General features: G+C 32.6%; 1 protein-coding gene across 2 annotated transcripts; it reads right to left on the bottom strand.

Moving 5' to 3' along the window:
* Nucleotides 1–1038: 1038 nt before the first annotated feature.
* On the bottom strand, nucleotides 1039–12384 carry LOC107014936 (probable amino-acid acetyltransferase NAGS1, chloroplastic). 2 transcript variants are annotated; one of them, XM_015215060.2, is made up of 10 exons: nucleotides 11646–12384; nucleotides 9383–9470; nucleotides 8148–8353; nucleotides 7858–8009; nucleotides 5555–5972; nucleotides 5032–5129; nucleotides 4201–4312; nucleotides 3926–4085; nucleotides 2305–2377; nucleotides 1039–1520 (listed from the first exon to the last, which is right to left on the bottom strand). In XM_015215060.2, exons 1-10 carry the CDS (start codon nucleotides 12015–12017, stop codon nucleotides 1370–1372), a joined length of 1830 nt encoding a protein of 609 aa, XP_015070546.1. In that variant the 5' UTR covers nucleotides 12018–12384; the 3' UTR covers nucleotides 1039–1369. The 2 variants fall into 2 exon arrangements, with proteins under 2 accessions (XP_015070546.1, XP_015070547.1); XM_015215061.2 differs by lacking the exon at nucleotides 11646–12384 and adding an exon at nucleotides 10063–10611.
* Nucleotides 12385–16233: the final 3849 nt, after the last annotated feature.

Here is a 16233-nt window from a genome sequence, read left to right as displayed (position 1 = left end):
TTATGACTTATATGAGTGTGTTTGGTACGATCCAAATCTTATTTTGCATTTTTTCCAACTCAACACTAATGAGCTTTTTTGTGTTTTAGTTGAGTTATATTTTTATACAAATTTTATGTGACTTTGAATAATTATGAAATCTTGGCTAAAGCTTAATTGACAATCCATAATGAGGCTACTTGTGAATTTTCCTCAGTTTGAATTTTTGATCAAGGAGAGTGTCATGCCTTGAAACTTTTAGAACGTTATTCTAGAGTTTTACAAGTTTGAATACTAAAATATTGTGTTGAAGTTTCAACTCGTACACTAATGGCCCATTTGGGTCTGTGATATGATGTTCCCATTTTTTGAAATCAGATTCGATTTTGTAGTTTTGTATGGAAATGCAATTTGAATTTTTAAGTTATATTTTTTCTCGTCACCATCCGCAAGTTGTTAGGATGATTAAAAATTTCTTCAATTCTTCATACAATCTTACCAAATCAGCAAACCATAGTTCATAAACAGAATATTGAAATATCATATGGCACCTCAAAAAAGCAGATCTCAAAGATACACTAATCAACAATGGTATCAAGTAACGAGTTATTCTTTAATATAATCCTTTTCATATGATACAAACAATCTCTTCACACCGAACACGAGTCTTATTTACACAAATTAAAATGATGGGTCGTTTTTCTTTTTACAAAATACAAACAATGAGTCAAGTTTTACATTATAATTTTTTTTTAAAAAGATTACTTCTCAATTACATTTCGAACGTTAATTAATCTTTCAGCAACTATTCCTAAAACTGGCTTTCTGGGTTTTAACTCGAACTTTTATTTGTTTCCACTTTGAAATGAAATGAGAACAAATTGAAACCATTGAAAAAAGTAGTTGCATATTTTCACTAGATGCAAGCCCTTATTTTACTTTTGTATACAACTCATTAAAGGGTTAAGTCATAGTCTCATTGTTGCCTAACAATAAGTCCACATTTTGCAAGTTAAAGTTACTGAACCGATAAATCGACCATCTCTAGACCATGTTATGTACTGTTACCATAAGCAAGAGGCTCAGTTAACACACTCCAATCCACAGGAATCAAATGAACATCTATGGAGCACAAGAAGGAACCTTAGCTCCACCTTTTCTCAACTCTAAAAATTTGACCCAAAAAGGTAAAAGACAGATGAATGTTAGCAACCAAATCAAGCATAAGCTACATTATAGAGCAGACAATGTAACATGCCTGAGATTTTACAGGTGCATAGCTTTATACTTTCTTTGCTATGATTACACTTAATGGACACAGATTAACAAGGATTAACCATTTAATCCAAGCTTTATTGCAGAGACACTACGCAGAAACCTGTTTTTGTTCTTATGAAAAGGGGTTGTCAAAGCGTATACCACTTCTATCAGGTAGCAGCTTCTTCATGTAGTACTTTGACCTACGAGAGAGATTGATCTTTTTCCTTTTTTGAGCTGGTATACGGTCGATGGAACATTCAGAAAAACCGCGCCTAACAAACCTGTAAAGGAGAGAAATGCATACATGAAAATCAAATCAAGAAACCATCTGTCAATGATATTTTTCTTGTTCAAGGACAAAATCCAGTCTCAACTTTGAACATTATATGAATGTAACTATGACAAAAATGCTTGATTATGAGGTTTCTTGTGTCTGAATACTCTTGCGGGGCAGCTATATCTTAAGAGAAAATGTTAAGATTTATTAGTGCTCCATTTTGAGTTTAACAAAGTAAATCACATGAACTTCATGATTTAATGAAGTACAAGTAAGCACATTGTGCTACTGTCTGTGCTGTAAAGCAAATGCAGAACTAACATGTCGAAATTATAACAAAGCATCTGAATACTTTTACGGGACAGCTTTTTTTATTGAGTTAGTTAAATAGGATCAACATCCATCTTCTCAAAGAGCTTATACTTTTGAATTCATTTTATAACTCAAACGCAGTTTTAAATATTTATGCGATTTTTAAAATTTTATACTCATTGATATGAATTACACGTGCAACATGCATACCCAAAAAACAAGTAGTAATAATAATCAAGAGGAACTCTTTTCTTCTTTTCCTTTATGATTCTCTGTACCTTGACAGCTTTATCTCCCCGTTGAAATGACTAAAGGACTTGTATTCTCAAATTCAGTTTAAATATTGCAATAAATTTAATGACACTCAGTTATCTGCAATTGTCCATTGCACTTCAGTTTGGCAATCAATGTTCATTTGCCAATTGGAAGAACAATGTATATATTAGCCAGGGAGCAGGAAAGTGGAAAGAACGTACCAATCAGCTGTGCGAGTTGTAAGCAGAAACAACATTTGCAATCCAAGGGAGGATGCCTTCTTCTCGATGTAATCTACAATTTATTTTTGGAATAGAAAGTTATTGGCTATTGCAATAACAAGTGCAGAATTTTAATCAGACCAAAATGTTCAAGGACACCAACTGCGTTTAGGTAGATAGAAAAGAAGTAAACACATAACAATTTGTCTCAACTTTTAAGGACACAACATTCTTTAATAAAGTGCAAGACCAACAAAGCATAACTATGAGAAATAAGTTGATACGATCTTGGATAGACAGACACTACGCAGCCTATTGTGTACAATTCCGAGATGTTTAGTGGACCGTTAACTCGTGTCAAGACCAAGGCGTTTAAGGAATACCTCGTTTGGAGCTTGGGAATTTTTACAAACAAGTTGAAGAGAACATTGTTGCAAAATACGAGTCCATAAGTTGCATTTGCTACCCAAGTAACATCTAATTGTCAAGTTCTGGTTTAAAGGTATTCCAAAATTGTGATCTTTGTTTTGTAAGTATTACTGGACTACTCCTGGAGTACTCCTCTATTGGTAATACAAGTTACTTCCTCAAAAAAAAAAACAATGATCTAAAATCACAGCTTTGGCTTGGACTTATTCCTATAAACCTTCATGTCTTAGTTCTTGTTTATTAATAAAAAAGTAAAAACGACGGTTGTTTTCATCGTTGTTATTGTTTATATTCAAGAAGAATATTAGGGAAAAAAAACAGGAGAAAGAATCTTCTTTGATTTTATGGCTAGACAAAATCCATTGGTGGGCAAAAAATTGGATTCTGGTTGAGAACAATCTAGTGCTAGTTTGCAGTAAAATGTTCTTAATATTGAACTCCAATATTTCATTTGTGCTTTCTCATTTATTTCGTTGATTTTAGTCTGTTAGCTTTTATCATCCCTTACTCTTCACATCAATTCCATTCTAGAAAATAACCTCAAGAAATTCAACAAATGTCAATGATTTCGGTGAGTTGATTTCGAACTATGGATTTTCATAGAACGGAAAAAGGCTAGACTGTGTCTGATTATTAGAGAGAGTAGAGGTTGTATTGAGAGAAACACAAAAGTTGAGGGACATCTTTGAGGGAAAGCACGTAAGGGTGTAGCTGAGGAGCTTTTATATCTAATTGTTTGCTTTCAAAATTTCTTCCACACGTACAAGGAAAGATTGGAGGAATGGATAATCACATGGGGAAATACTAAATGATCACATTCCATTGCTATATACAGTATGTATAATTGGCTCATTTTAATGCTTGGGCTTCCTAAAAAATCTTAAGGTATTACTGGAGGTACTGAACTAACTCTTACAACTTATGTTGGTGGCATTATTATCATTTGTGACGATGTTCTGATATATAACATGTCATTGATGGTAAGTAGATTCATCATGTCTTTATTTTATGCTTTGCACTGTTTGCTAATCCAAGTGATTAAAGGCTTTACGGAATATCTTAAACCTAAGGTTGTTCCTTTTTAACGTGTTTGCAACTTCATAGGACAAATGCAAATAATCACAACATCCTGAAACTTCTTACATGCATTATTATCGAAGAAGTAATTAGTTTTACTATGAGAAAGAGTTACCTAGTAATTTGTCTCCTTGTCCTTGGCCACGACAATCAGGAGAAACGGCAATAGCAGCAACCTCTCCACATTTTTCTTCAAAGTAAGGAAAGAGAGCGGCACAAGCTATAACGTGGCCTTCTCTCTCCACAACAATGAATGAATGCAGTGCCTCCACAAGCTAGAACAAGTAAAAAACACATAATTATGAAAAAAGAAAAGTGATATACAAACATTAACCAAATAGAAGCTGATTTAGCAAGTATTTTCCCATAATAAAAAGCATCAAGATTAACCTCTTCCTCGCTCCTTCTGATCAATGTTCCAGACTCTTCTAGAGGTTGTAATAATTGTTTGATCTCGGGAATATCTGACAGCCGAGCCATTCGTGTTCCTTCATAAAGATCACTGAGAAAGAGAGATTCATGCACATCTTAGTCGAAAGATAGTCATAAAAAGGATAGCAAATATCAATTAGCCATGTCCTAACGTAATTATACGACTGAGAGTACAACTGTTAATCCTAGAGACAGGGAAACCATGAACTTTTGTGGTGAGAAACATAATGTCATATAGGGAGTGGATCAGACAACCAGAGACATGTAGATTCTCACTGCTCGTGGAGTTCTATATATCAATATTGTAAAAGGAAAGCTAAGTTTATTTTGGCAATGTAAGTAGCTCGTTAAACATCTAAGGAAATTCTGGATATTACTTCAATTAGTCATATACCAAATTGTGTCCTAGGGGATTGATCTTTTAAGTTGCGCCATGGATTTCTCCACAAAGAAACAAAATGTCAAATTTGGAATGAAATAATAGCACAGTAATTTCAGCTGTTCTTCTCCACATGGTGTTTTAATCATAATGGTCAAAGGTGGCTCACATTAGCCCAATTTGTTACTCTTAACCAACTGAGCTCGTTAATTGTAGATTATATTTTTGTCGTCTCATTCATGACTTGCTTTGACAGTGAACTATTTCTACCATGGATTTGACGGTTCAAAAACACAAGGAAAAGTGAATATCATTGATCAACTTAAAGAGGAAATGATGTAAATGTGGAGAAATGAATATCAACATGTCTTGACTAAATTACAAGCAATATTTCATCAAGATTTGCATACCTAGCTACCATTGTCCCAACTCCATCTCTTTGGAACAATTCCTTTAGTAAAACTCCACCAATAGTACCATCCAGCAGGTGAACTCGTTGAACACCTCCCTGATGGCAAATGGAGTACAGAATTCGCAAAACTTTTAACCAATAAGCCAATAGAGATATCATATTGATAAATGAGGAGTCAATTTAGTAGAGACATGAAAATTTGATCAGATGATAGATCACTGTAAAAGTTGATAGTTACTGACACAGCAAACCATATATAGCCATAATATGTAGTGAGAACATGAAATTACTATTCTGTAAATATACATATCTCTAATGCACAAGCTATTATAAAAGAAGTTTTAACAGCAAAGAGTGACAACTTCCAAATTCTACCCCTTTAGCCATCAACGGTCAAGTTCAGAAAACATGCAATTTTCTGTTGTATGTTTAGGGTTCTGGTAAATAACATGACAATTATTGTCTAGTTTGGACACTTCTAAAAATCTGCAGATATAGTGATTAGACAGCCAGGATCTTACTCTGCACACGAAAGCAGCTGCAGCTAACTCTGAAAGATAACCATTTAGTCGACTTAACCTCTCTTGTCCTCCAATGGCAAAACCCTGCTCACTAGACCAAAGCCCATTCCCATTGTCAAAACCAACACCATTCTGAAAAACACTGTATTTTTGGCTAAACCCATTCATATTGTAGGAAGAGATTGATCCATTAGAACCATTGTGACCTAAACAATTGAAGTCCTCTTGACTGACAGCTTTTACATAATTAGCTGCTGCCTCACTTTGTTCTGCTCGTTTGCGAACCAGCATGTCAGCATCTTGAAGAGTCAAGAAACGAATAAGACGGCCAGACTCATCCAGAATTGGACCATCTATAATACAAATCAGTTTCTCTGCTCCTAGAGCCAAGGCACAAGCTGTAGCAACTTCATATGTGCTTCAATAAAATAAAACACACTATCAATCTTAAAACTCAAGGCAAAATAAAGACGGAAAGAAAAAACATATCCACAAAACACCGACTCATGATTGAAGAGTCGGGAATGTTGTGTGCTGAGCATCTACAGCTTAATCAATCAGAAAATGCTTATAGGAAAAAGTAAAACATGTTACACATTAGGAATTGTAAAATGAATTAACTCAACATAACTTGTGAGAAATATTGGAGAAAATATTATTGAATTGCGTATCTATTGTTACATGAAGACCCTATTTATAGACACTACATTGGAAACCTTTTCCAACTAGAATTCCTATTCTTATTCCTATTCTAATTCCTATTCTAAGTAAGAAATACTTATTCCTATTCTAACATAAGTCAACATGGGATCATGAACAGATGACGACTGTGTATTACAAGTTGAGTTCCCAAGATAGTAGATTGATTTAAAAGATAAGCATTCACATCGAGGGCTGTGACACACTTAAACATATTCACAAAAAGCTGACTTACAATGGTAGTTTCAGAAAAATGTGGTGTACTGAGCATCTAGCCCAGTTAATTAGATATAGTTTTGTACAACAACGTAACCAGTGTAATCCTACAAGTGGGGTCTGGGGAGGGTTCTGTTACGCAGCCTCGCCCCTACCTTTTGTAAGTAGAAAGACTTTTTCCTCTAGAGCCTCTAGAAATAGTTTTGTAAAAACATGAAAAACTAGTACACATTAAGATATGAAGTAATATCTGCAAACACATGACCACTGTTTAAAACAAGCTAAGTTCCCAAGAAAAGCAGATTGATATTAAAAAAATAGCATTCCCGCAGAGGGAACTGACACACATAAAATCGTGAAATTAAAGTAATATCTGCAAACACATGATCACTGTTTAAAACAAGCTAAATTCCCAAGAAAAGCAGATTGATATTAAAAAAATAGCATTCCCACAGAGGGCACTGACACACATAAAATCGTGAAATTGTTGGCTTCTACTCATGGTGAGGGATAGAGATATGTTCAAAGTTCGATGTTAAGCTAATTTCAACTCCACAAGTCCATCTATATCACCCCTCCAATAGATGGGAGTCATAATGTCAAATATATGTGTGTGTCTGCACGAGCACAATATTTTTTATTAGTACTATCTTGTAATGAAAGAAGAGCAGAGAATGTTATTGGTGTACTTCCTTATCACCGTGTTGAGAGTGTCTGAATTATATCTAAAACTACATGAATCGTGAAGACAATAATTGATAGGTAATGTTACTATAGGAAACCACCCAAATTGAGTGTAACCTATTCAATCAAGTAAACATAAACCCAAAAGTGTGACCAAAATGAGATCAACCTGAAGAAATATTTCTTTTACAATAATTAATTTTACACTTCTGATAATAGTTGACATGCACCCTAGGCATAAATCACATTCTTGTTAGTTATTTCCCCTTTTTTCATTTTAAGAATTTCACTAGAAGACTTCCTTTTGATTTGACTTATGAGTTTTGAACCTATCACTGAGATTTAAGTATTGCAATCTTCCAAGTGCACGAGTTTTCACAAAAAAAAAAGATGAAGAATAAGCAGGCGAAGAAGAAGAGAGAAGGAGCACTTCATGCCTGTCAAGCAGTTGAGGAAAGAAAGGAGAATGTCCCATAAGTTAAAGGAAACTTGATAATGGAAGCTTACCAGTTTTATTAAAACAGAGGGTAGAACCGGAAAATTGATCACTACTAAGGTGAAAGTCTTATGTATCACTATACTCTAGTATATAGCTTCCTGAAATTCTGTTTGCTCACTGATTTTAACGATTTTCGTAGAACAAGATGCAGGACTAATGACGCTCAACAACAACAAAGATACCTATCAAAAGCCATAAAGCATACTTGCAGTTCAAAACTTCTCCAGAGCTGGAATATCCAAGATTGCTTAATAACACAATGCTATCCTGATCAAGTCTCTCACGAATGCGAGAAACGTCTATCTTCTTTACTTCACCAGTCGCTGCATAATCAATTCCTTCTACAACTCCTCTTCTCTGCCGAAATTTATAATGAAATCCCAAGTCAACCTCATTGTCATTGAAATGACATTTGATGCAAAAAATTTAAAACCTTAAAAGAATGAAAATATATTTTCATAATATTTACATTGTGCAATGACGTTATATTCTCACCTTCATTGCTAGAAAATTACCACTAGCAACACTAACACCATCATGCCAGCGACTATTTTCTCCATGCCGGCGGACACCAGTCAATGATGGCCCCGGAGACAACTTTGCCTCTATCATAAGACGAATTCTTCCAGCTGCATCCATTGCAGCCATCAGTGAATCAGGGTCTGTTACTCTGTAGCGGCCTACATACTTGGGCTCACTTCCTGTAAGAAAGAGTTTTCAAATCACTTGCTTCTGAGAATATTCTTCTTAAGATAGAGATAAAGTTGTAGTTTAGAGAAAAGAAAAATAATATAATGGTGCTAATTAAAAAGGAAAAAATCCAGGAGTTTGAATAGTAAAGACTGTTAAACTCCTTTCCATGCAAAATTTGGTTATTCTAAAATGCATAATCATCAAGCCATTAATGCTATTGATTCCTCTTTCTATGAATGAAAATGGATGCCGAAGCTTTGGGTTTCTCCATGTTAATTTTAGCAATTTTTGGAAATGCATTACAATCAATATAATAGGAAAAAGGATCTTGCATCTAAACTATTTACTAGGTTATGAGCTCCAGCTCATCATTAGCAAGTTGATCAAGCTTTAACCTGAAGTTTTCACTGTTTAGAGCAGACCCAAGCAATTGTCGAGCGAAATTAGAGGCAGAATACCTTTTAGACTTTACTGAGTCTTTATTAGCTTAATATCTTCAGAGTTTGTGAGTAAAACATGCTTAGATTGTTTCTGTTAATCTGAAAGGACGATGCATGTACCAATGCAGGGACACTTTTTAGACGATGATAACATCAAGACGATGAAAATTAACATTTTAGTTAAGACAAAAGTCATCAAAACTCCGTCTGATATAACTATTAATTGATTAACTTTGTATCAATCACAAACTAACCAACACCAGCTATACGAATCAACTGAATTCACATTCAGCTCCATTTCGTTCCAATACAAGTACTCCAGAGTGTTTTTAAAATTATATTATGAGTTCTCTAAAACAAGAGGTTCACTAAATCTCAAAGAACATGGACATACAAGTCTTTCACTAAGTACGAAGACTCCTGGTTAATATCGACCTAATTTAAGCTGAAATTTTTTGTCTATCATCAAGAATAATAAAATTAAGAGAATAACAATTATTTGCTATCAGCATCAGAAATAGTGAAGAAAACACACGAGCGGCTAGAAACTAGACTATCAAACTGAACAAGAAAAGAAAACAACAACATTTTGCTGACCTCTTTCAGCCAGAAACCTATCAATTTGGACATGAGTTCCGGGTACAAGAACAAACTTGATTCCCAGGCCATGAAGGAGCGAGATATCCTGCAACGTTTGTGCGTAAAACAAACCGTCATGCATTACTAAAAGTGGGATAAATCAACAAACTAATGAACTTACAATTACCAAAAATCAATCAATCACTACTCAATCCCAAACTAACCCAATTCAACTACGTGAATCTTCTTAAATTTTTATCAGTTTAAGTTCTCTTAAAATTTATAACTTCTCTAAATCACACATTAAACAGTAGAGTTACAAAATCTCCAACCAAATCTTATTTTAAAAAATCCAAACTTGGAATTCCACTACTAGAAAAGGAAAAAGAAAACAAACACATTGAGCTAACGTTTGGCCATAGATCTTGGCAGTAGTTTCTGAAAATTTATCTTCAAATATCTATTTGGCCATGAAATCTGATCTTCAAACATTTTCAAGTTTCCAAAAACTCGCCGTTTTGGAAGAAATTTCACTTTCAATCACGAAACTTGACAAAAGAATTCAATTTAAATCCATGTCCAAAGAAAACTTGAAGTTCCCAAAATCAAAACTTCGTAACCTCATATTTTCAAGTTTTAGCTTCAAAATGTATGGCCAAACGAGATAACTGGAAGACAAAATTAAAATAGGAACATGCCATAAGAAGATGATCCAAATGAGGACTATCAACAATTTCAGCTGAGATTAAAACAACGAAAGCGCTTCCTCTATGCGCAAGAAAATAAGGCCAAGCTTCTCGAAAAAACCCAACGAATAAGTCATCTTTTATTGCACTGCTAACGTCGTAAAAACCAGCTGCACTTTCCATTTCCCCATAAACACCGCACCTAATTGACAATCTCTTCGAAAAATTAACCCTTAATGATAACAACTTTCGCCTCCCTTGGAAACTATTTTCAACTGGAGTTGTCCAAACATCGCTGCGAGCGAAAATTGGTAGCTTACATTGTTTAATAACTGGAGCACAAGGCGTTGCCGGTGAAGCTGACATTGAAAATTTATAGGGAGTTGGTGAAGTTAGAGTCGGAGTCGGAATCGGAGAATTTTGAATAAGAAATGTTCGCCGGCAACGGGAATGGACATGAACCGGTAGTGCCACTGGTTAACTGTCGACCCGCTCTGTCCGGCTCGACCGGTTTTCTTATTTAGGTTGGATATTTGATTGATGACTCTCAAAGTCTCGACCATGAATATTATTATTATATTATATTATTAAATAACATATAATATTTAGAATAAGTTATTAAATTATATTATTATTTGTTGTTATATAATTGACAAAGTAAGAAATAAAATAACTATTAAAATAATAACATGATCATCAATGAATATAAATTATATGATAAAATAAAATTTAAATTTATCCTATTTAAACTATTTATAACTACTATTACAAAACTTTTAAAATATTTTGCCCATAAACTTTACAATTGATTTTCCCTAAAGTTCATTTCCAACAAAATGCAATCATTAATTAGTCAAAGAAAATACAATTTGTCGCTTCACTTATCATGATTTCTTTTATTTTATTTTAAGAAATGATAACTTTTTTTTTACTTTTTAATGCTTTTTAATACGACCTTTCTATTTTTGTAACTGAGCAAACTTCCTCGTAAAAGGCAAGTTCAATTTATTGCAATATTTATAGCTCCTATAATCTTATTTTGCGTTCACACTATTTAGTAGTCTTACACGTAAAACACATGCACCTACCCCCTTGACATATTTTTTTAAAAATATTAATGACTTTTTAATTTCAATTCTTCAATAATACTTTGACCAATACTTTTACTTTTTATAATTATATAAAATTCAAATATTTTATTTACCAAAAAAAGACAAATAAATTAAAATTAAGAAAATAGAATTATTAAATTCAAGTCAATCATAGTTCAAAAGTTTACAAATCCTCTATTTACTACAACACGTAAAGATTCATCAAAGAGTAAGTATTTTCTAGAGTGCTCGAACTTGAAACCTTCGTTAAAATAGAAGAACTTTTTTTCACGTTTTAACATAAAATGATTCTAAATTTATTATTTATAAATATATAGTGTGAATATACATCCGAACTAAGTATGTTTAATTTCATTCTTTTATCGATTCTATACTCAAAAACATAGATTCAAATATACATCCGAACTAAGTATGTTTAATTTCATTCTTTTATCGATTCTATACTCAAAAACATACTGATTCGATAAATTTAAACACACATACCTTGATTATGGAAGACAAATAAGGGCTATCAATAATCTCAGCTGATAGAAGAACAACAAATGTCCGATCCCTATGCGCAAGAAAATAAGGCTGAGCTTCCCTCATCATCCTCACAAATTCCTCTCCATTGTCGTTATCAATTTGAGTCGTAGAATCAGTCATTGATGCTATCGAACTATAATAGTAATCAGTACCACTCATAGTAATCGTCGTACCATTTTCAACACCGCTGCTGCAATTCAACCAAATCCCCTGTTTCTCATCATCTCTTCGAATTCTCATACCTCCAAATCTCAAAAATCCACGATTACCAAAATCGAACTTTTTCCCCATTCCCAAATGCCATCCACAATTCAATTTCAACATCGCCATGAAACAATCGAGAAAATCAACTAATTTATAAACGCTCTAAACAACTTTTTTTTTTCTTAAACAGTAGAAGTAAAGAGAAGACAACTCAATTGACAAATCTTCACAATGTGTTTATGTTTTCTAATGGCACTTAAATCCATAGCTTCTTCAGAACACTTGTAGATTAAGTAATTGTTTGTCTTTTTCAAGGTTTTTTTGATGAAATTAAAATGAGAGATTTTTGAGTAAATTAAATTTAAAAAAATAAATAAAATTGCATTTGGCCTAATTTGGTGGTGGTTGAGTCATGAATGGTACGAACAGAAAGGGGAAAAATAAATGTGGCCTTTGGTGAGAGTTTTTCAAAGAATCATTTCAAGACAAAATTAGATTCTTTTAGGGTATATATATATAAATGTTTTTGTCCATTCATGAGGTTGTTGGAATTAATGGTGTGTTTGGTACTCTTAAGGAAAATAAAAATAAGTGGAATTTTTATAAAATATTTTTTTAGTGTTTGGTAAATAAGAAAAAAAATATTTTCCCTGTTTTATTTTATGTCATTTTTTTTATTTTGTACTTGCATTAAGAAATGTTGTAGATCCCTTCTATTTTTATTTAATGTTTTCTTAAGTTAATTTTATGATATATGATGAATACATTTTCAAGATTAATTAAACATTCTATCAAGGGTATAATAGGTCAAATATGATAATTTATGCCTAAATTTTATAAAATGACAAGTATTGTAATTCAACTATTTATAGAAAGAAATGACATACTCCCTTCGTCTGGTATTGTTTGTCATAGTTTCTATTTTTAAAGTTAAACTATAAAAACTTTGACACACATTTTAAGATGTATTTTTCATCATATTAATATGCAAAAAATTGTAATTTATATTACTTTTCATATAGTTTTAGAATGTCTAATTTTTTTGTTTAAAATATCGAATTAATGTGATCCTATTTACCTTTGAAAATTAGTCAAATTGACTTTCGATAAGTTCAACATGACAAACAATTCCGAACGGAGGGAGTATAAAATGGACGAAGGGTGTATTTTCTTTGTCCAACAAATTAGTTGTCCACTATTGACTTGACATACTATCACTTAAGAAACTATATCACTCTTTGAATATATAATAAATACAATGTCTTGAAAAATATAATAGGGAAATGACTATAATTAATGATAAGGGTAAATTAAGAATTAAGCTTAAAATTGTTCATATATTTCATAAAGTTGATAAATATTGTTGAATTTAGTAAAATAAAGTGGACAAGTATGATTACACGAATGTAGTGTGATTTTAAGCGTATTTATATGTAAATCGAATTAAGATTTTAATTTTATGAATTTTAGAGAGTACGTAATGGCAGAAGCAAAATCAAGATTTTAACTTTAGGGGGGTTTTGAAATTGAAAAAGGCTCAAAAATACCCCTAAACTATTCGAAATAACTCATATATACCCTTAAACTTTATTTCGGCTCAAAACTATCCTTCCCGTCATACTATTGAGTCAAAAATACCCTTCTTATTAACGGAAGTTGTTAAATGCCACGTGGATGCCATATGGATGCCACATTGCATGCCAAATAGGATTCCACTGCCACGTAGATAAAAATAGAAAGGGTCAAAAATACCCTTAAACTATGCGAAATAACTCATATTTACCCTTAAACTATATTTCGGCTCAAAACTACCCTTTCCGTTAAACTATTGAATCAAAAGTACCCTTCTTATCAACAGAAGTTGTTAAATGTCATGTGGATGTCACATTGCATGCCAATAAGGTTCCACTGCCACCCACTGCCACATAGACTAAATCCCTAAATCCTAATTACTTCCCCCCTCATTTCATTATTTCAGAAATGATGTATTCACCCGTTCTCCCTCATTTCGCGGCTAGGGTTTCATACTTTTCTTCGAGGCTGGGTTTCAAAGTGGATATTCATGCTTGTAGGCTAATAAATTTTTTTTATTATGTTTATGATTTCAAAGCATGATAGTTAGGATTTCACAACATTCCCCTAATTTCGCACCTAAGGCTTCGTAGCTTTCTTCGGGGCTGAGTTTCAAAGTGGATATTCATAGTTGTAGGTTAGTAAATATTATTTCTTATTTTATTACGTTTACGATTTCAAAGTATGATAGTTAGAATTTCACAACTTTTCCATCATTTCGCGGCCAAGGTTTCATAACTTTCTTCGGAACTGAGTTTCAAAGTGGATTTCGTGATTCTAAACACAATACAATAAGAAAAAAGTTTACTAACCTATAACCACGAATATCCTATTTGAAACCCAGCGACTAAGAAAACTATGAAACCTTAACCGCGAAATGAGGGAGAAGGGGTGAAATCGTTTTTGGAAAATAATGAAATGAGAGAAAATGAGTAATTAAGATTTAGAGATTTAGTTAATGTGGCACATGTGGAATTTAACAACTTCCGCCAATAAGAAGGTCACTTTTGACCCAATAGTTTGACGGAAAGGGTAGTTTTGAGCCAAAATATAGTTTAAGGGTAAATCTGAGCTATTTCAGATAGCTTAAGGATATTTTTGACCCTTTTCCGTTTTGAAATTTAGAATGTCGTCTTGAAGCGCTAATAACAGTCCTAAGATATGGACATATTTATTGAATTTCTTATTATTTAAGCAAAAGATACTTGGTTTTGCTTCTAGCTCCACCCAGATAGTGGGATGGTCGGGTGGGGGTGGGGGAGGGGGTGTGTGGGGCGCGTGAAGAAAAAACAATTAAGTAAAATGTAATTTAAAAAAATAACTTGTTTGATCTACTTCTAGTAGGAAAATCGTTTTGTTATTTGTAAGGAATTTATTTAATTTTTTGCCAAAAATTATTTTAAAAACATTTTAACCTATCAAACATAAAAAATTTAAATACATTTTACATAAAATATTTATTACTTGTAACGTACTACTATAAGGGATTGTTTGATTCACATTTAAAATATATCGGGATAATGCACAAGTACCTCTTCAATCTATGCTCGAAATCTCAGAGACACATTTATATTATACTAAAGTCCTATTACCCCCTTAAACTTACTTTATAAGTAATTTTCTACCCCTTTTCGACCTACGTGACACTATCTTGTGGGCCCAACGTTGATTGACTTTTTCTTTCAAACTAGTGTCATGTAGGCCGAAAAGGGGTAGAAAATTACTTATAAAGTAAGTTAAGGAGGGTAATAAGACCTTACAATAATAAAAGTGTGTCTCTGAGATTTCGGGCATAGATTGAAGAAATATTTGTGCATTTTCCCAAATATAATCTTGATATTAAAATCAGGATTACCTACAACCTATATAATTTATCCCAAAATACCTTTTCCCCATAATTTTGTGTACAATTAAATTACGTTATATAAACTAAAATGGAAGAATTAGGACCTATTTACTTATCATATTATTTATTGTTGAATCTATGGCCAGATGCATTACTCTCTTATATTTGAATAGTCAACCCAAAATCCATATGAAAAATATACTGCATTTATGTTTAGATTTTTCCTTAAAACTATTTAACTAAATACCTAGATACACAATCTAAAATATTGATTTTACTGTTTAATAATTAAAAAAAAATAAATTCTTACAGGGAAAATGTGGTATTGAACTCAAAATTTGATTTGTTGAACACTTTAAATGATAATCCTGAATCAATATTCAAGCGTGTTCTAAAATCATAATTTTATATCACGACATTTATCTATAGATTTCCTCGCAAATTCTTGAGATCCTACCTCCACGAGATCACCACATTTCCTCTAGCTTCTTTATACTGGATCAAACCTTCTCCTTCCCTTCCTTTAGATTTATCTAACATCCATCACTATTGTTATCTTTTCTCCTTCATTTTAGGCCATTACTTTGTAAAAATCCAAATTTTTTGTTTTGAATATTTGTACAATAATTGTTGATTTGATGCTCTAGTTAGCTTCATTTCATATTCTTTGGACTTAGTGGGATAGTTTGGGTTGAAACATGGGAAGGTTCTTTTAACCCTAACGCAATCTTATATTAAAGAATTAAATAAATATCTATGTATATTAACTTGTGAACCCTAATAAAATTAGTAAGAAAAGGCGATGAAAATACTTTTCACATTAATATAGTAGGGTTGACCCCGAATATGAACAAAAAACTCTCCTCTTCTTTTGAAATGAAGCATACTTTTTATAATTTTTTTCTTATGTCGTCTTAAAATTTG

The sequence above is a fragment of the Solanum pennellii genome, chromosome 3 (assembly GCF_001406875.1).
Source record: "Solanum pennellii chromosome 3, SPENNV200".
In the NCBI taxonomy this organism is placed as follows: domain Eukaryota; kingdom Viridiplantae; phylum Streptophyta; class Magnoliopsida; order Solanales; family Solanaceae; genus Solanum; species Solanum pennellii.
Note: the sequence above shows the minus strand (reverse complement) of the source record. Positions and strands in the feature narration are given on the sequence as shown.